The 21,381-nt window shown below is 41.9% G+C and overlaps 1 protein-coding gene across 6 annotated transcripts in view; it reads left to right on the top strand.

Annotated features, from left to right (window-relative positions):
• Positions 1-21,381, top strand: part of PKHD1 (PKHD1 ciliary IPT domain containing fibrocystin/polyductin) — a 495,803-nt gene that overhangs the window by 6,192 nt on the left and 468,230 nt on the right. For all 6 annotated transcript variants that reach the window (XR_010728191.1, XM_066252548.1, XM_066252523.1 and 3 more), the window contains exons 2-10: positions 2,608-2,746; positions 4,225-4,302; positions 4,928-5,072; positions 8,646-8,754; positions 12,369-12,426; positions 16,881-16,959; positions 18,257-18,331; positions 19,442-19,506; positions 20,014-20,053. Coding sequence is in view for 5 of the 6 variants with exons in the window: in XM_066252548.1 (XP_066108645.1) it covers positions 2,683-2,746; positions 4,225-4,302; positions 4,928-5,072; positions 8,646-8,754; positions 12,369-12,426; positions 16,881-16,959; positions 18,257-18,331; positions 19,442-19,506; positions 20,014-20,053 (713 nt within the window). In the remaining variant the exon portion in view is untranslated. The remainder of the gene's footprint in view (positions 1-2,607; positions 2,747-4,224; positions 4,303-4,927; positions 5,073-8,645; positions 8,755-12,368; positions 12,427-16,880; positions 16,960-18,256; positions 18,332-19,441; positions 19,507-20,013; positions 20,054-21,381) is intronic.

The following is a 21,381-nucleotide window of genomic DNA, read 5'->3' as shown; positions in this document are numbered from 1 at the left end:
CTGGAATGGGACATGCACTATTGAAAGAGGGGAACAATTAGGGGTCCTGGGATGGCATTTCCCACTTCCAGTGCATCTCCCCATGTCCGACAGTGCTGCCTCTCCCAGTCAGCATGTATGGTATACACAACCTGGTCAGGCTCTCAAAGCTGTCAACCTCCCCAAGGCCAGGTGGGCACATTCCGTTTTCCACTGGTAGATCATTTAACCGCCATCTTTGTTCCCTCTACTGACTTGGAGGACATTATAGCACACACAGAAGCTCTTACTCAATTTACCCAGCAAACCTCAAATGATGGCTGGCAAAGCCTGTCCCTACTAAACGCTGAAATATCTCTAATTAGACAAACAGTCCTCCAAATAGGATGGCCTTGGGCATTATAACTGCCTTGCAGGGAGGCACCTGTGCCGTTCTCCAAGCAGGACATTATATGTTCCTGCATAACTGATAAGTCTGCTAATGTATCATTTTTATTTAATCAAATGAGGACACAGGCGAATGACCTCAGTGATCTGATCCCCAGTCTAGGGGACTTAATAAATCACTGGTTCTGAGCATGGGGTATTTGATAGAAAAATTTAATTACAGTTGACTCTTGAACAACATGGATTTGAACTTATGGGTCCACCATATGTGAATTTTTTTTTAAATAAATACAGTTGACAGTTTGTAACTGTGAGTTTCACACATCTGTGGGTTTGGAATCCATGGATTTAACCAACCTGGGATCAAAAACAGTATTTTCATATTCTCAACTGAAGATTCCAACTGTAGATTGAAGGTGCTATTTCCAATATGAGGCTGGTTGAATCTGTGGATGCAAAGGGTGACCATCGTTAAGTTTCTGGGAAGTCAGAAGTTAAACATGCATTTTCAATGCACAAGGGTTTGGTGCGCCTAACTACCTCGTTGTTCCAGGCTCAATTGTATTTGGGGAATATTATCTTAATCTATGTTTTCACTAGCATGTGCCTATATTGTTGCTGCGGTATCTGTCTCCAGTGCAGCCTCATGGCCTCCAAACGGACCACGTCCATGCTAGTGACCCACCCCTTCTAGCTGCTCAGTTGCAGAAGAGGAAGTTTAAGATTATAAAGAGATGGAGCATTGGAGGATGTCATTGAGAAAAGTGACCAGTGGTTGACCTGGGAGCTGGATCTGAGCAATCAGGGCCTCCTCACTCTAGGAAGCAACTAGCAGGAGCCAAGACAGAGGCTGATGTGTGGAAGGCTTGTCTGAGAGATGGTGCGGTAACAGCAGTGCTGGGCTCACCTTGGAGCAGCTTGCAAAGGGAGTGGGGCCAGGTCAGAGCAAGACTGTATAGCCAGAGAGAGGGCTTTCCAACGGAAACACAAAGCCCGTGGAAGAAAAAGTAACTTTTGTTGAGTGGCTCCTTTGTGCCAGACCCTGTTATTTCTTTATATGTACCACTGCAATCGATCTTGAAAAAATTCCTAAGAAGTATTCTTATCATCATTTTACAAGTGACAGAAGTTTTGTGTTGAATTAAAAGCTTTAAACAGAAAAAGAGCACAAAGAAGGCAACGTTTAAGAAAAATAGGTCTGGCATACTGGACATTGTGGAGTGGATACAGAAACAGTGAGGTCATGGGGTCTAGTTTGGAGGGTCCAGCTGTTCCTTCCTCTGTTTCTTTCTTCCTTCCTCTGTTTCTTCCCTCCCTTACTCCTCTGCTGTGAGGATAACATAATTTTCTCCAAATTCCCATTAGTACCATATTTTTCAACCCGATACTATACCTAACATTTACTATGTTAAGCTTGCGACTTTTTTTTTTTTTTCTTTTCTGAAGTTGGAAACAGGGAGGCAGTCAGACAGACTCCTGCATGCACCCAACCGGGATCCACCCGGCTCGCCCACCAGGGGGCGATGCTCTGCCCACTTTGGGACTTTGCTCTGCTGCAATCAGAGCCATTCTAGCGCCTGAGGCAGAGGCCACAGAGCCCTCCTCAGCGTCCGGGCAAACTGCTCCAATGGAGCCTTGGCTGCGGGAGGGGAAGAGAGAGAGACAGAGAGGAAGGAGAGGGGGAGGGGGGAGAAGCAGATGGGCGCCTCTCCTGTGTGCCCTGGCCAGGAATCGAACCCTGGACTCCCACATGCCAGGCTGATGCTCTACCACTAAACCAACCGGCCAGGGCCTAAGCTTGCTACTTTTTATGTTGATTGTTTCTTGGAAGATAGGTTCTTCCAAAAAGCAACTGAACAAACAAACAAACAAAACCTTCTCCACTGACTCACCATTAACTAGTATTTTATTTTATATCTAGATATAATAGATATCTAGAACTTATTTACTTTTTAAAATTAAGCTTTAGTTCAATTATGAATTAATGAGAGAGGTTATTATATACCCAACTTATACATGCATAAAATAAGTTTGTGGGACAAGGGAATGGGGTGAAATGGATGATTTCATATACAATTCATAGATTATCTTTTTCACCAGAGCTTGGGAAGATAGTGGGTCCCTTAGAATACTCTAGGGCCATATTGGTATCGCTTCCTTAATTTCCCAAGTTTTAATATAGCACAGTAATAATAAATAAGCAGCAAATTATAGTAATTTTTAATTTTATTTTTTATAAAGCACAAACGCTATGCTGCTCCAATCAAAATTGAAAATGCTTTTCATGTTTGAGCAATTTTGAGAGGATTGACTTAAATGGACGAAATGATGATTGCTTGGCTGATCTTTCTGAAAAGTGTTGAAATACTACTTTTGGCAGGTAAGTAGGATGTATTTTGAAGGAATTATAGATAGAAAACAACAATGTACCTTCAAAACTAGTTTATTTATTCTTACAATATTATTTGGGGGGGGAAGCATTAAAGTATCTGTGCTGGGTTTAAATTTTCTCTGCTTAATAATCCTTTTCTGCTTAGTAGTTGAGGTTATATATTAAATAGTTATGAATATATCCTTCAATTTTTAATGACCAGTGAAGGTTTCTTTTATAATCTAGAGCTTTTAATGATAACTTATAACTTTCTTTCTTTAATTCTTTTTTTGGGTCACATGATGTAATTCTTTCTAGGTTTTATTGTTTTATCTTCCCAAAGGGAGTAACTTGTCTTGTTTTAGCAATTAATGACCATGCATTAAAATCTCTTTTTTTAAAAATGATGTCTCTAATTTTCTCTGTGAATTTGGTTATCCTCTGTTCTTTAGAGAGAAGTATCTAATGCACCTTTGAGGTATAAGCATGGACAGGTCTTACTGGGGCTGCCATGAATAAATTGCTTTGTTGTGACTGATTCCCCATCACCCTTGGTTGTGCAATGTACCACCCATGTAGCTGCATGTGGAAGCCCCAGGCTAGCCAGAGTTAGGGTGGCCTGGATTACCACTTAACTTTTCTGACACAGAAACTAAAAAGTGTTCTGTAGATAACACTTTTCTTATCTATGACCTCACTGATTTTTATTGGTTTTCTTGGCCACAGCATATTCAGGAAAATCTTTGAAAATGAATGATTAATTAAGGTCATGTTTAGCCATTAGTTTCTACGGGAGACCCAATCTATCCTAGCATGGGAAGTCTATAGTGCTTCTTTTAATCTTTTATTTTAAGGAAATTCCAGCACTGGTTCATGCTTCAGCCTCTTTCTGTAAAGACAAGGCAAAAATCTAGAGAATTTTGTAGCTATTTGGAGAGTCATTCTGATCATGTATTCAAAACTAAAGGGAAACCAGAGATGGTATACTGAGCAGGAGGATTGAAATAGAGACAGCGTCTAGAACTTTCTCCACTTCTCCGGGAAGTGGAAATACGAGAAATGAGTGCTGACTTTACAATGAAATATGACTACCTTATTAAAAGGTGGGATCAAGAGAGAAGAGATATTATGGGTTGAAGTAGGTACTAACGGTGCCCTTGAAGTTCTTTCTGGAGAGAGTAGAAATTCAGGATTATTCTGGTGAACACTGGGCTTTTGGATGTCTAAGATGAGAGAATCAGTCAAAACTTTCCTTCAAATAGGAGTTTTGAAGATGTGATCCCTACATCAGTTGCACCAGCAACACCTAGTCAGAAGTGTAAGTCTTGTGTTATGACCCAGAAACTCTGGGAGTGGGGCCAGCAACCTGTGCTTTGTCAAACCCTTCTGGCAATTCTGATAAATGCTCGATTTTGCTTCATACAACCGGAGAAGCTGGTGGATTAAAACTGACCTTCAAAACCAGTGTTTTCCTCACCTGTTTGCAGTGTCTTGCCTGAGTTTCCACATGGAACCCGAGGAAGGTAGCCTTGCGGGGGGAACATGGATCAAGGTCATTTTTGATGGTAGGTTTGTGTCTTACCAAATGCAAGTTTTTCAATTATGAATTTGAAAAGTCCTAAAGAGTGTAAGTCTTTGGTTTTCTTCCTTGTCTAAGGACACGTGTAAAAGAGAGTCTGAAAAGAGGTGAGTCAACCCACTGAAAGAGGTGACCAACTTCTGTTTCCAGATGCTCACTTGCTAATGTCACAGAAACAGAGCACATTATATGTCTACTTCCTTATCCCAGGCTGTGGGACGGGACTCTAGGAACCCTAAGTGAGATACGGAAGCACTTAGCATAGTACTCGGCAATGTGTGCCCTCCACAGAATCTTGGCTCTCTTTTAGATAAATTTACAGGAGCTCCTAAGCCATAGCTTACTGTGTCCATCTCTACCACAGTAAAGAATAATTTCGAGGGTTGAAATATTCTTCCCTGGGTTTAAGTGGATGGACTTGAAGAGATAAAACCTTTGAAATAAACTTATAAATGAAAACAGGAGTTTATGTAGCAGTCATAAATGCCTTTGGAAACGAGGAGTATTAATTTAATCCTTAGGCAAACTCAGTGTCTCACATTGCCCCCGTGTGGCCATGTTTTTGTATTCTCTTGTATGGATCACAACTCTGCCCTTTTCCTTATGCTTAGATTTGGAGTCCAGTCTCCTTTACCCCAGCAACGGCTCTCAGCTGGAAGTACACCTGGTGAGTGTGGCTGTGCCGGCGCTGCCCGGCATCCCCTGCGACGTCTCTCCTGTCTTCTCGGATTTGCCGGTGGTGATGTGCAGGACCAGGTACGCCTGCCCCGGAATGAAATCAGACAGGACAAGTGCTTTGCTTATCTCAGTGGTTTTTAAGAGGCAATTTAGAGCTGCTCTTGCTGTGGCTGCAATTATCTGCTATAGTCCTTTAAAATGTTCCATGTGAATATCCTTCTTAAAAGATCCCTATCAGGGCTTAAGGGGGGATGAAAATATGGTGAAGAATTTTAAGAATTTTGAGATTTATAAAGAGGGGCTATACTGTGTTTTCAGCTTTTTTTTTTTTTATTTTTCAAGGAGCTCTATATCTATTAAGATTTCAATATATGGTACTATTTTGTCATTTAAAGAACTCATCTTTTGGAATAGCATAATTGTAATAATTGTGCATAATCTCAAAGCCAGCTAGAAAGAAAATTTACTTTAGTCCTCAGTGTGTTTGCTGAGTTTGCTATGCTTTGTATAGCATTACAGATAATCGGTTGTTCTAAGTTTTTGTTGACCTGTAAAGTTTACACTAGTTCATTCTTTCTCTACTCATGTCTTAGAGCTGCTGCATGAAAGTGGATCATTGGCTGAGAGGAAAAAACTTGTCACTTCCTTTCACTTTCTGTTGCCTCTTCCAGAAAGGCTCCCCCTTTTCCATCTCTATTGAAATTCTAACCAACCATATTCCAAAGGCCACCTCTTCTCTGTACATCCAGTTGAATATGATCTTTCCTTTCTTTGAAAGGGAGACAAGTAGGGGTTGAAATCCAGGCTATGGCTGCAACAACTTTGAGGAAGGAGCACCTTTTAGTAATTCATCCAAAAGATGTGTGTGTGCATGCACGACTTGTTTTCTGAACCGGGACCTTTTTATAATTTAAGCAAAAGCATAACATATGTAGCCCTAGTGACCTTATTTCCTCAACCCTGTGTTTCTCATGACACTTATGTCAGTTGCCAATTTGTTAGATTCTCCTTCTAGAATTAAGTGCTTTGAGGACAAAGGATCTTTTTAGCCTCACCCTTGTAGTCCTTATGATGCTTAGGACAATACCTTGCAAATTGAAGATGCTCAGTAGATATCTGTTGACATCCTGATAGCACTACCGTTAGTCTTAACACTGGGTTTTATATTTTCCTTAGGTTTTATGATATATTTGGGAATATATATTTCTATAAGAACTTACCAAGAAATAAGTGAAAGCTCCGAAGATTTACCTCTATCTTATCAATCCCAACGAATGAATAATTTTAAGATGCACCATTGATTTTACATCATCTTTTTAGAGAAAGAAAAATATTCATTCATTGGAAGATGACTATCAAGTTCAATTAACATTCAAATATAAAAATATATAATTTATCATCAATGGAATACTGTCATTCTCATTATCCTCATTATCATTAAAAGACATATCTGCTTTCACAAAACCAGGCATTGTCACATCTAAATCAGCACTGCCCGTTCAATATGTAATGTGAGCCACAACTGTAATTTAAAATTTTCTCATAGCCCATAAAAGAGTCAAAAGATACAAGTGAAACTAAGTTTAATAACTCAACACATTGTTATTTCATGTGTAGTCAATGTATAAATTATTAATGAGAAACTATCCATTTTTTTTGCATATGAAATCTTCAAAATTTAGTGTGTCATTTACCCTTGGAACACATCTTTGTTGGATTAGCCACATTGTAAGTGCTCAATGAACACATAGGGCTAGTGGCCAACACGTTGGACAGTACAGATTTAAATAGTTAGGTTCATACTAAAGACTTTGGTGAGGTTTGGAAGGAAGGCACTTCTTTTTTTTTTTTTTTTTAATAAATTTTTATTAATGGTAATGGGATGACATTAATAAATCAGGGTACATATATTCAAAGAAAACATGTCTAGGTTATTTTGTCATCAAATTATGTTGCAAACCCCTCGCCCAAAGTCAGATTGTCCTCCGTCACCCTCTATCTAGTTCTCTGTGCCCCTCCCCCTCCCCCTAACTCTCTCCCTCCCTCCCTCCCTCCCATGTCCTCCCTCCCCCCCCCCACCCTTGGTAACCACCACACTCTTGTCCATGTCTCTTAGTCTCATTTTTATGTTCCACCAATGTATGGAATCATGTAGTTCTTGTTTTTTTCTGATTTACTTATTTCACTCCTTATAATGTTATCAAGATCCCACCATTTTGCTGTAAATGATCTGATGTCATCATTTCTTATGGCTGAGTAGTATTCCATAGTGTATATGTGCCACATCTTCTTTATCCAGTCTTCTATTGAAGGGCTTTTTGGTTGTTTCCATGTCTTGGCCACTGTGAACAGTGCTGCAATGAACATGGGGCTACATGTGTCTTTACGTATCAATGTTTCTGAGGTTTTGGGGTATATACCCAGTAGAGGGATTGCTGGGTCATAAGGTAGTTCTATTTGCAGTTTTTTGAGGAACCACCATACTTTCCTCCATAATGGTTGTACTACTTTACAGTCCCACCAACAGTGAATGAGGGTTCCTTTTTCTCCACAGCCTCTCCAACATTTGCTATTACCCGTCTTGTTGATAATAGCTAATCTAACAGGAGTGAGGTGGTATCTCATTGTAGTTGGAAGGCACTTCTTAAATCTAGCTTCTTATTCATCAGGTTTCCCCTTATAAAAATCAACATAAATGGCAGCCTCAAAGAGGCAAAGAAATTGCTGTAATATTCATGAAAAGAGGAGAGAAGGTCTAGGGTTCTCCTGATGGATCTATAAAGTGTTTTGGGACTGCTTGGATGATTATGAAATAAAAAATTTAGGGGGAGGGGCAACAAGTAAAGTCAATGCCTTTTGTCAGAAAAAACCTGGAAATCAAGTCCCATTTTGTTTTTAACCTGCTATGTTCACCTATAAGTCTCTTAATATGACTGGAGCTGTCATTTCTTTAAAAAATGAAAAGGAGTAGATTATCTATCAACATGTCTATCAACTCTTAAAGTCCTGTGAACCTATGATTCTAAGAAACAACAGATTAAAAAAAAATTAGCAACTTTCAATTAAAAAAAATCATAACTTCTTTTGCTGAAGGATCCAGTCTCTAGAGCAGGGGTCCCCAAACTGTTTACACAGGGGGCCAGTTCACTGTCCCTCAGACTGTTGGAGGGCCGTACCTTAAAAAAAACTATGAACAAATCCCTATGCACACTGCACATCTCTTATTTTAAAGTAAAAAAACAAAATGGGAACAAATACAATATTTAAAATAAAGAACAAGTAAATTTAAATCAACAAACTGACCAGTATTTCAATGGGAACTATGCTCCTCTCACTGACCACCAATGAAAGAGGTGCCCCTTCTGGAAGTGCGGTGGGGGCCGGATAAATGGCCGCAGGGGGCCGTATGTGGCCTGCGGGGCCGTAGTTTGGGGACCCCTGCTCTAGAGTCTAGTGTAGCGGTTCTCAACCACAGGTTGAGAACCGCTGGTCTAGCGGATGAGTGAATCTAGGAGGTCAAAAGTAAAATAGAAGAATCCTTGATCAGTTCTGCTTTACAGGTGCAGGGAGGGAATTTGAAGTGTTCAAGGAAGGCTAGTGTTGGCATTTTTCACTTTTTAATTCCCAAGGATTTCCACTTTCTCCCCTCAGGTCTCTGCTGTCCGAAGCACATGAGGGCACGTACCAGCTGGAAGTATACTCTGGGGGACAGGTGGTAGGCAGCCCAACCCCAGGACTGCCAGACAGCTGTACTTTCAAGGTGAGTTCTAGGATGAGGGGATATGTTTGCCTGGTCTGAGGCTGCGTTTATGCTATCAACAAGCAAGTTATGAATGAGGCAGGGAGTCTTGCCAGGTAAGAGGAAAGGTGGGTGATCTTTACAAGGTTTCTCAGACTATACTAATGAAAGATAAGCATTAAAGCGCTTGTGTATCAAGCTCCATGCTTTATGCACGTTAATTTAATAATCACAGCCACTTTATGGGGTAGCTACTTACTATACTGTTTTCACAGATGAGCAACTAGAGGCTCAGAGAGATTAAATAATTTGCTCGTGCCATAAAAAATTTGCTCAGATATTAAATGGCAGAACTAGGATTTGAACCTGCATCTGATTCTGGTCCTCACCTAAACTGAAGCTCACAAAAGAGCCACAAAGACCACCAGTGTGCATCAGTGTTTCCTTTTATAGCTGCGATCATCCTGAGTCTCAGTACGGTAAAGGGTCTCAGGGACCTATCTGCCTCCTTCCTGAATGGGCATTTACTGATGGAATTCTCCTTCAAGCTCAGAGCTAAAAGGAAACGGGAAGGGGGGAGGGTTTATGAGCTAATGCCTAACTTATTTTGGAGACTTGATATGCATCGTGGGGCTTCATTTTCTGTTTGTTTCAGTCTACTGTCCATTTCAGATTAGTTTTACACCTAAATAATTTCGGAACACGTAGGTTCTAGACTTCTCATAAAAAGCATTTCTTGCCTGACCTGTGGTGGCGCAGTGGGATAAAGCGTCGACCTGGAACACTGAGGTTGCCAGTTCGAAACCCTGGGCTTGCCTGGTCAAGGCACATATGGGAGTTGATGCTTCCTGCTCCTCCCCCTTCTCTCTCTCTCCCCTCTCTCTAAAAATCAATAAAAAAAAACAAAAAACAAAAAGCATTTCTTTGACACGATTGCACTTCTTATAGGGTGCCTCCATTTGTAAAAGTACAGTTGAGTCACTAATTAATGCTCCTTTAGAACAAGACTCCATCTTCTACATTCATCTCTAGTATGATCCACATTCTCTATAGGCAACTCATTTTTCCATTTTGGAATTGGCTGTCAATACTCATTTTCTCACTTGTTTCTCACGCCAAGAGAATCTTCTTTTCCGGAGTTTTGCTTCTATGTCAAGGCACAGCATGGAAAAAGTCATTCTTTCCTACAAAGTCCCGCACAGCCACTCCGCAGGGTCGCAGTGAGTGTGACAGAAAAGGGATGGCCGAGCATGCTCCTTCATCACCATGCTGCTTTGGGCTTTTGACGTCCTTTCACCCCAGATAGTAGATTTCTCCGTTATTAGAGATTGGAGAGGAGAGTGAAGGGAAAGAAGAAAAACAGGGCCTAAAATTGCACATCAAAGAAAACAAGTGTTTCCGTGGTTCAACCAGCTTGGCGTGGTGACGAGTAACCACAGGGGACACAGTTAATGAGAGGCAGTCTAAGCTAAATAAAACACAGTGTGACTCTTAGTTTTGGGACTGGGACTGGGGTAACCGTGAATATGAGCAATTAATTTCCATCTCCTTGGTCCACTCCAAAGAGTCCCCTGCAGGCACCGACAAGTTCAACAGCTCACACAAGGTTTATCAAGCAGCTGGTGGCTGTGGCTCTGTCATTCTAATCCCCTGCTTTCCTCCCACCCCCACCCCCATCTCGCTGCTGCTGGTCCCGTCTTGTCTCAGAAATCAGCATGCGGGAAGCTCGGTTTGGAAGCTCATTAATTTTTCACTTTGTCATGTCTCTAGCTTGGTGGGTGACCAGGGCACTGTTTCTCTTAGAAATCTACCATTTTATGTTGTGTCAGCTCAGAAAAAAAATTACAAGTGAAGCCTTTTTTGAGGTTGGACTGTGCCCCATCATGCTCCGAGGAATTGGGAGGGGGTGATAAAGGAATCGTTATCTTCCTGTCCACCCCCACGCCACTTCCAGTGGAAGGCTTACACATGGCTAGATTTTAGACTGCAAGTTAGAAATCAAGAATTATGTTCCCTAACATCCGTGAAAAGGAGCAATAACCATTGGTCTACCTCATGAGGCTCCTATGATAAAGTTCTGGTGGAAGTGACCATGGCAGGCAGGACGCCCAGTGGGAGGTGAAGGCTCGGGTGCAGGAAGAGACCGGGGGCTGCTGTGGGAGTTATATGGTTGGCAGATGTCTGTGCAATGGCATCAATCTATCTTTTGGTGAGTTTCGAGCCAGTTCCCAACTGGTGAGGTCACAGGATTCTTATTTTGACCCCTGACTCTACATATTTTCTGTGAACTATTTTCTAACCCTCTCTTTTAGAAAAGGAGGAAATTAGTCTTGATGGTAGACAGCGCAGCTGTGTGGATCAATACTTAAAACAGCATTTGCCAAGCGGGGTCCTCAACTTTCTGAAAATGTCTGTTGATTCTCGATGTCTGATGAAAGTTGTTGATTAACGAGGCAGTATTCATTGGTAATGTTCTCCCTGGGTAGGTGGACTCCTGGGGTGCAGAAAGCACACCAGGCAAAATAATTTTCAGTCTTTGTTTTGCAAATGAGAAGCACTGCAGGTTGTGGGAAATGGTGGTGGTGGTTTAGGCAGCTGGAGGAGTTGGGGGTCCTGGTCTTCCTGGGAGAGTCATTAGCTAAATGGTCACACCTGGGCCTGGGCAGTCAGGTCTTGCACCTCTTTGTTGCTTTGTGTGGGCCGTGACTATGAAATGCGATGATCTGAGACTAACCCAGATACCTACAGGTGAGACTGAACTTTCTGTGCCTCCTTCTCTCTGTGCACACAGTCTGTCATCTCAAACGGGGCCATTCCATTCATTTACGAAAACTTGAATGCCTTCTGCCTCCCAGGCTCTGTACCGGGATACAACCGTGACCGAGTCAGACATTGCACCTGACTTTTGAAGTTTGTGGTCAGCAGATGAAGTACTTTGGAGGGAGGGGCGTTGCCAGAAGATTCGGGGTGCCATGGCCCGGCTTTCCAGGCTTCCACCCCTCCATCAGTGCTTTCTTTCTACTTAAGGAGTAATGCTGCTTCCATTCCTTGATCCATTTGAATAGTTTTTCTCCCAACAGGCACCTTTCATTTTCCCAATAGACACCTCGCCTGGGTGCCTCTCCAACTGCCAATTGTTTTGTGTTTGCTAATCCCGGCCATCCTGCTGGCTGGTAATAGTTTAAGTTGCAATCCTTTCAATTTAAATAAGCAAATTATTGTGTAGGAAAAAAAAACACAACTTTCCAGACCCCAAATGCCAAATTATAATTATGGCATTAAATGGTTTGTGTTTTAAAGTGTGGCTCGCCTAGCTTTCCTTCTGGTAACACGTGTCCCTGGGTCTGGCAGGTGGAAAGAGGTCTGCTAAGGTTTCGACATTACGGTACAAGAGCAAGCTCCTATGTGACCTTCATCGAATTCCTTTACTTCATCTATGGAAGAGCTATCATAATATTTGCCATTTCTGCTCCACAGAAATATTGTGAAGATAAAAAAAGTAGATTGAGGTGATTTGAAGAGCCATATCATTTAGTGCCTCAGCCAAATGCTGTATAAGGAATGACTTGTCTTTCCTGTGTTTGTGTTTGGGATATTCTAATGAAATGCTCACTTGTGATAACATTTCAAAACAGTTTTCCAGGGCACAGACACCCGTTGTTTACCAAGTTCATCCACCCAGTGGCATTCCAGGTAAGAAATCGTCTATTAAAATAGGGACAATGAAGAATATTTGTACCAAAAGTTGTTGAAACTCTCCTACCCAGGTTGGGTAATCTCCACAAATGGAAAATTTTAGCTTCTTCTCTGATACTGTTTTGAAAATAAGCATCAATCTCTGGTTTATTTTTAACCTGGTTTAGTTTCACCTGTGGGGCACTTTTTCTCTATTAGTTCACTGATAACAAAAGGAATCCAAACACGGAGGAAAAATAAAGAGGCCACAAAATCAACTCAAGTGCTGCTAGAGAATGGAGGAAATAGAATTGTCATTGCTTTTAACTATATATAGTTGTCCACATAACAGCAAAGCTTAATGAAACTTACTGTGAGCCAGGTTCTGTTCAAGCATTTGGCCTATATTGTATTATTATATCCTCACAAGAACCTGATGATAGAAGAACTATTATTATTCCCATTCTACAAATGAGGAAATGAGATACCAAAAGGTTAAGTAACTTGCCTAAAGTTATATGCTAATAAGTATACAGCAGAGATTTGAACCTACACAGTCAGAAGCCAGAGTGAGCCCATATGCCCAACATTTTCTCCTGTGTTGTGTTGTGTTGGATTCCACATAAAGGCCATTAACCCTGATCCTTATCCTGGGGGTTTGCTCATGACTTAGCTCAGAGGTAAGCAAAGGCCACAGGGATAGCAGAGAAGAGGAGAAAGCGGAGGGACTTCATTAAAGAAGGGATCACAACCAAGAGATGTGGGAACTGCTAAACCCGCTTTAAAACCACGTCGTAAACACAGTGAGGGTTATAAATATATAGTTTGCTGCCTGATTCTTGGCAAATTCTTAGGTTTTTCATTTGTTCATGTTTTCCAGATGGTATAAGTGTAGGAATACAAGTTGCCAAATTTTTATATGTGGTTGTGTCTAACTGCATAATCTGACTGGTTGTTTTGAATGGCCTGACTGCTCAAGAATGTCAAAATGAGGATCTGAGTTACTAAAAAGTGTTTTTACATTTCTGTGTGTATATAGACACAGATTGTGTATGTGTGTATTTACATTATATCCTAAGGAATATAAATTCAGCTTTATCTTATTAATGTGGGCTATTCACGGATCTGTTTCTTTCAACTTGCCTGAATAATCAAGACATGATGTTTTATTAAAAAGAGATGTGGTCCGCCTGATCAGGTGATGGCGCAGTGGGTACAGTGTTGACCTGGGACACTGAGGATCCAGGTTTGAAAGCCTGAGGTCGTGGGCTTGAGCGTGGGCTCACCAGTTTGAGTGCAGAGTTGCTGGCTTGAGCCCAAAGGTCACTGGCTTGAAGCCCAAGGTTTCTGGCTTGAGCAAGGGGTCACTGGCTCAACTGGATCTCCTCCCCCATCAAGGCACAGATGGGAAAGCAATCAATGAACAACTAAGGAGCAACAACTATGAGTTGATTCTTCTCTTCTCTCTCCCTTCCTGTCTGTTCCTCTCTCTCTCTCTCTCTCTCTCTCTCTCTCTCTCTCTCACACACACACACACATATGAACATACTAAAGAGAGAGAGATAGAGAGACAGAGAGGGAGAAAGAAACAGAGATGTGGTCCTATGAAAATCACAGGCAGACGTTTGGTCCCTGCCGCTCTGATGTTGAAAAGCTCCTGTTGAGATGGCAGCAGTCTCATTAGAGTGAAAGATGAGGACAGAGGCAACCCTTAGAAGTGTGAAATGGGATGTCAGCTGGTACCCGGATCTGTCAAGCCCATTTCTCCCACTGGGTTTAACTTCCACACACTGTCTCCTCCACCTTCCGGGGGAACAATCGGTGACTGGCCTGTTTGGAGTGGTCCCCCCGGGCAGGATCCACCCGGCTGCATCTTTGCAATCACTTTCCAGACGATTACTCTCATTTCATCTGGGAAGCCTGCCCAGAGTTGCAGCCAGGAGACGGGGGAGGTGGTGGGGACAGGAGAGACGATGTTTTATGAGCAGCTGAATTTCTATATGTGGTCAACAGTTGTTCACTGTGACGCAGACTCCTCCAGCATCATGATCTGCCTTAGCCATTTGTCAGATTTCTGTTGGGCTTTTTTTGTTAGAGACAAAACAGAAACTCACAAGAATTCTTAATTTCTATGACCTGTCAATAGTTTCTAAAACTGTGCTTGTCAAAGCCAGAAATCATGTCCACCAAAGTCAGTAGCAGTAGACCATCAGATTGTTGGCAGTAGCAGACCATCAGACAATGGGCTTTTGCTTCAGACAATAACCTTTGTCTAAGTCATTAGGTTCCCTTTCTTTCTATCCACTCACCTGTAAAGTGGTGGTAATACTTCCTGGAAGATTCCCATTGTTTTAGTGCCAGTCATTTAATGACTGCAGAAGAAAGTCATTTCTCATTATTAAAACACAAGCACAATGTGAAGGGGACAATTTCTTAAAAAAAAAATATATTAATTTAGCCCAGGGGTCAGGGGTTTTGGCTGAGAGAGCCATGAATGCCACATATTTTAAAATGTAATTTTGTGAGAGCCATACAACGATCTGTGTACATTATGCATTATCCAATAAAAATTTGGTGTTGTCCCCGAGGACAGCTGTGATTGGCTCCAGCCACCCGCAACCATGAACATGAGCGGTAGGAAATGAATGGATTGTAATACATGAGAATGTTTTATATTTTTAACATTATTATTTTTTTTATTAAAGATTTGTCAGCAAGCCAGATGCAGCCATCAAAAGAGCCACATCTGGCTCGCGAGCCATAAGTTCCCGACCCCTGATTTAGCCTGACCAGGCAGTGGCACAGTGGATAGAGTGTTGGACTGGGATGCAGAGGACCCAGGTTCAAAACCTCGAGGTTGCCAGTTTGAGCACAGGCTCATCTGGTTTGAGCAAGGCTCACCAGCTTGGACCCAAGGTCACTGGCTTGAGCAAGGGGTCACTTGGTCTGCTGTAGCCCCCCCCCCCCCCAGTCAAGGCACATATGAGAAAGCAATCAATGAACAACTAAGGAGCCACAACAAAGAATTGATGCTTCTCATCTCTATCCCTTCCTGTCTGTCTCTATCTGTCCCTCTCTCTGTCTCTGTCACTATATATATATATATATATATATATATATATATATTTAAATTTAGAAATTAAATTTAATGGATTGACATTGGTCCACAGGAGCACATAGGTTTCAAGTATACATCTCCACAGCATGTGAACTATTGTTTGCATGTGTCAATGACCCAAAGTCAAAGCACTTTCTGTCACTGTATATTCGGCCCTCTTTACTCCCCTCCCCCCACCCCTTCCCTCTGGTAACCACTTCACTTTTGACTATGCCTCATCTCTAAACATGGTATATGACGCTGAAAGATTGCAGCGTAGATGCTTGAATTCTGTCATTGTTTGGAAGGCACCTTTTCCCAGGCTGTGGCGTTCTGTGGTTATCTGTAACATCATTACCTTGCTGCGGTGCATTTGCTGAAAAACTTGCTCTGTGCCATTCCACAGAAGTAAGTGTAGGTATTTTTCAACCACGGAAGTGGTCAGCTCATGTAGGGGACCCCAAATTCTTTCTGGCAAGGGGCTAGTTTAGATTCGTTCCCAACTCCTATAGGCAGAGGGGCTCAGGGTAGTACCGAGTGCACCATGCTGACAGGAGATGGCTGATGCCTATAACCTCATTCTATGAACTCAGAAGAGGGGAGTATTGAAAGACAACTTAATACCCAGTGGAAAGCCTAGCAAGTCACAGAGAGGACACCCAGCAGAAGTCTTCCGAATTTTAGCAGACAAGGCACACACCAGCTGTTTGTGGATCCCCAATCTGCTCGACCTTAGAACATGAATGCATTTATGAAATGAGCATGAAATGCTATCCTTTAAGCCATCATTCTGCTGCTGTCTCATGCTCTCTCTTTTCTTTCTATCCATTTGCGTCAATCATGAGATTTATCTTGTATACTCTGAGATATGGAAAAAAGTTTAGTGTCTCTGAATACTCATCCATATCAGGTGGTACAAGCCTCCTCATATCACAGGTGTTCATATTAGTAAGTGTCCAGAGGAAAGTCTTATGGAGTGTGGAGAACCCCAAGGCATGCTGGGTAGATGGTCTACGCACAGGCGAGCTAATGGAACATGGCTGTGTATGGAAACCTGCCTCTACCTCTTAAAAGCCTCGTGCTTCATGGTACTCATTATGTGAGGGAGACTCATTCTTCCTTCTGTGCTCCATACATAGACCATTAAATCTATGATTGCAATAATTGATTACCTTAGCCTTTGTAAGCTGTAATATAATCACTGGATCATATTTTAGGATCCTTTCCTGTTGGACAGTTTATAAAAAAATAAATATTCTGAGTCATGGCCAAATTAGCCATCTTGAGTAGATGTATAAAAAAGAAATACAGTTTATGTTATACATTTAGAGTTTCAGCTAAGTATATTACATTTTAAAAAATCTTCTCAAAACAGGACAACTAATACATGTGTATGGCTGGATTATCACAGGAAGACTGGAAACCTTTGATTTGGATGCTGAATACATCGACAGGTAAGTGCGTGTTTGTTTCGATGTACGGCTAGTTACAAAGATGCTGCCTTGTTTCCTGGGGCCAGCTTCCCTGATAGCAATAAATTGTAAGCAGTTGGCACGGAATTTCTATTTTCCTCTTTGCAGTTTATGGTGCCTGGTGAGCTGGGCTTCAGCAAACTTCGTTAATGTAATTGTGACTGGTCGATTAAGTTTGTGCATTTATTTACTGACAACTAGTAACTCTGGGCTCAGTGTGAATTGTACTGGAATTGCCTCTGCGGACTTCCTTTTTTGATTCTTACCCTCTATCTTCTGTTTGTCAGGAAAAATGAATTCTTTATAATATGATGTGTGAATCCCAAAGACCATTAACTTCCTTGCGTGGTTGATGCATTTAGAGATTCTCTGAGTGTGATCAGGGGAAATACGAAAGACGATACAGGAAAAGACTTTAATGTTTTCTGGGAGTGATTAGGATGTCAACATAACTTTTTTTCATTGGAGATTAAAAAAAATAAATGGAACATGATAAGCCATCCAGGCTAAGAAGAGAGGAGAAAAAGAAGGAAGTGTTGAAGTTGTGATGTTTGTGGGAAGCTCTAAGCAATGGTGGTTATTCAACCTCTGAAACAATTATAGTGAGAAATTTATGAAGTAAACGGAACATAATCTTACCATACGCTCGGTGCAGTTGGTTCTATATACTGTGTCTAATTTTTCCTCCACCCCTGGGCAGGATGGGGCATCCTCCTCTGTTCTGCTTCTTCTCTTTGATTCTTCCCTACTTGAAGATAGCAGAACTTGACAACTCTCAAGATCTGCATTTCTAGCATTAAGTAATGGTCAACTTGTCTCGAAGGGGAATTGTGTGTGTGTGTGTGTGTGTGTGTGTGAGTGTGTGTGTGTAGGATATAAGCCCAAAGCATACCTTTGGCAACGCACCATATTCACTACTTGGTCTCCACTTCAGCCTTGGTCTGGGATACTACCTTTGAAAGGGGGAACAAAGGCATAAAGTCTGCTGTAACTTTGTGTAGGCCCACTCTAGCCAGTGTGGAGGTGATGAAGATTTCTCAGGAGAGAAAACTCCCTCTGAGGTGTGAAAGGATGAACCATGAGACGGTGCTGTGCACCCCTACCTTCAGGCTGAGAATTGGATACATCTCCCCAGGGGGCAGGCGTCACCCACCTGCAGTAATGTCCCATCAATCCGAGGAGAAAGTTCTTGACAGTGTTTCCTGAGTGTTGTCTGGAATGCTTGCTAGAGGCATTGTATTATTGTTGTCTCTTGTCTTTTTCCTCATTTTTCATCCAGCCCATTGATCTTGGAAGCTCAAGGAGACAAATGGGTCACTCCTTGCTCTCTTGTAAACAGGCGGACTGGAAGTTGGTGAGTGTCTTTCTTGTTAACATATGTACTTTTTGGTTCTTCTGTTTGGGTGGAGCGCACGCGCACACACACACACACACAAACACAGAGCTATTTTTTAATTAAAATTACCCATACTGTTGAATGCTTTATCTTTAGACTTACTGGAAAAGACACAGTAATTGATTCAAAATGCAAACTGAAGGGGATTTTAAAACCTTTCTTAAAAACAATAGCTACAACTTACTAAGTGCTTACAGAGAGCCACGCCTTGCTTCAATGCCTTATATTTAAGCCACTCAGTAACCTCATCAGTACATAGTTATTAGTCTCATTTTATAGGTAAAGTAATTGAGGCACAGAGGTTAAGTCACTTGCCCAGTGTCTCACAAAGAGAAAGTGGCAGAGCTAAGATGTGAACTCTAACTGACTAACCAGCCTCCAGAGTTCATACACTTAACCACTTTTCTATAATGATTAGCTAAAGAAAAAAAGCAATAAAATGTATTTATTTGTTATTTATTTTAATGAAATTTAAAAAAACAAGTGTGTGTGCACATGCTTACAGTTCAGATAAACAACACTTCTGCTGGCTTTTCACTTTGCTCTGGACTAAGTGGATTAACCTTCCTCTGGGGTCATCATAAGAATTATACTCCATGGCTCAGCTTTCTAGGACTGGCATTTTCTAGAGTCAAATTTTAAAATGTGGTTTCTTCCTGGTGTCTTATGTTTGTTTGCTCAGAATTGTCCTGTTTTGGGTTCAAACTTACTAACAGATTTTTTTTTTTTAAATAAGAATTTTGCTATCCTTGTCATAACATAGATTTTGGAAAAACAGGACTGAATAGAGGGTAAGAGTACATGAAATGTTGTCTGTCACACTGTGTTTTTGACTGGTGGCAAATGAGATGGCAACTCTAGTTAACACTACCCTAAGCATTTGCTCCAATGACCTCATTAGACCTTCAGAATCTACCAATATTCTCTGATTTGCTTTTATTATCTTATTCTTTTATTCTTAGTCTTATTCTTTTATTCTTATTCTTATTATCTTATGGCTAAGGAGTTCGAACTTCTGCACTGAGTTGTATGGTGATTGTCATCTCAGACTTTTGGTTCTTTCCCTAGCTACCCTGTTCAGGAAGACCACGGTCTTGGCACTCTGCAGTGCCGTGTGGAAGGAAACTATATCGGTATGTTTGAGAACTATCCATTTTAAAGTCATATCTATTTCTTTCTCTGTGTCTGGGGAAAAAAAACTATGACAATAATTGGTTCTCATGAGAATGATAATGGTAGCTACCATTTGTTGAGTACTCCCTGAAAAACCCTATGTAAAGCAGTTTAAAAATAAACTAATGTAATCCTTACAATAAACCTGTGAGGTTGGTGGAATTATTTTCACTTTGCAAGTGATAAAAACCGAAGCTAGTCATCAGTGGAGTAGGGTTTCTCAGTTGGTCTCTCTAAGCCTGAACTCCACCCTGCCATCTGCAATTACATTTCTCCTTTTCTTGTTGGATGTCAACATTGCTGATGGGACAGATCTTGGAGGGATTTGGTTGGGGCACCCTTGAGGAAATTATAGGCTTAGATCATAACTTGATGGTGTCTGGTGTCCTTGGGCTGATGGTAGCAACGGCCTGGCCCAGGAGATTCCTGCATGTTCCTGTGCTAATGTCTGTCTCTTTTTGTTACAGGTTCCCAGAATGTTAGTTTCTCCGTGTTTAACAAAGGAAAGTAAGTACAAGAGTAACCAAATTTATCTTTGTTCTGCATTATCTCTCTCTTATCTTGCTTACTTTCTTAAACCTTGTATAGTAAAAGTTTCAAATACACATGAACAGAATAGAATAACGAAACCCTGTGTACCAACTTGATTTCTTTTATTTGGGTGAATACAATTGTATCCTGTGCACTCATCTTGAGGCAATGTAATTACATTAATGTGATGATGGTACAGTGTACGGCCTGTGGCCGCCGCCATGGTCATGCGGGTTCCCATTGGATTCAGGCAGATGGTAAAGGAACTGTGGGGACAGAAAATGGTGGGCCATTCCGTTTATTACAGTCTCGTAACAGTGGGCAAGCAAACAGGCAGGGAAGATCGCTTCCCTCTCACTCAGGGCTCCCAAGCCCTGACCCCCTTTGGACTCACTCTCTGGACTCACTAGCCCCCACCAGCCTCAGCACTCCCCAGCAAAACAGGCCGGGCTGAAATCTCAGGGCTCCCAAGCCCCTCAGCACTCTCTCTCTCTCTCTCTCTCTCTCTCTCTTTCTCTCTCTCTGGAACCTCCAGCAAAACAGACTGGGCAGAAATAACCCTTCTCCAGCAAACAGTAGCAAACAATGGCCCCTCTCCATGGAGGGAGGCATCCTGCAATTTGCAATCTGCCGCCCTGAGGCAGCACCCACAACCTCGCACAGACTACATACACAGAGCAGCGCTGCCCACGCCAGTGCAAAATACAAGCGAGCCAACCTAAACACACTTCTTTACCGAACATACAGCATTTTGAGAATTACCTCATGAGTAATCTTGTAACACTGTAAATTTAAAACAGTACACAATTCAATAAAATACATTATACTATTCCAGGAACTTCATGATGGAAAGGGTGTAAATTTCATAGAGCTATGCAGAGTAAATTAGAATTAATTTTTTTTTCTGTATTTTACCTCATGTTCTTTCACTATATAATTTGGCAGGTTTTTTCCTTAAAAATTCATTGTCTAAATAATATTGATTTCATAGTGATGACAGTGACACTTACCCATAGCTACACAGTCCACAGTAGGAGTATTCTCTCTCCTCTCCTCTCCTCTCCTCTCCTCTCCTCTCCTCTCCTCTCCTCTCCTCTCCTCTCCTCTCCTCTCCTCTCCTCTCCTCTCCTCTCCTCTCCCCTCCCCTCCTCCCCTCCCCTCCTCCCCTCCCCTCCCCTCCTCCCCTTCCCTCCCCTCCCCTCTCCTCTCGTCTCCTCTCCCCTCCCCTCCCCTCCTCTCCTCTTCTTCTCCTCTCCTCTCCCCTCCCCTCCCCTCCTCCCCTCCCCTCCCCTCCCCTCCCCTCC

The sequence above is a fragment of the Saccopteryx bilineata genome, chromosome 1 (assembly GCF_036850765.1).
Source record: "Saccopteryx bilineata isolate mSacBil1 chromosome 1, mSacBil1_pri_phased_curated, whole genome shotgun sequence".
Taxonomy (NCBI): Eukaryota; Metazoa; Chordata; class Mammalia; order Chiroptera; family Emballonuridae; genus Saccopteryx; species Saccopteryx bilineata.
This window is presented reverse-complemented; position numbering and strand designations above follow the sequence as displayed.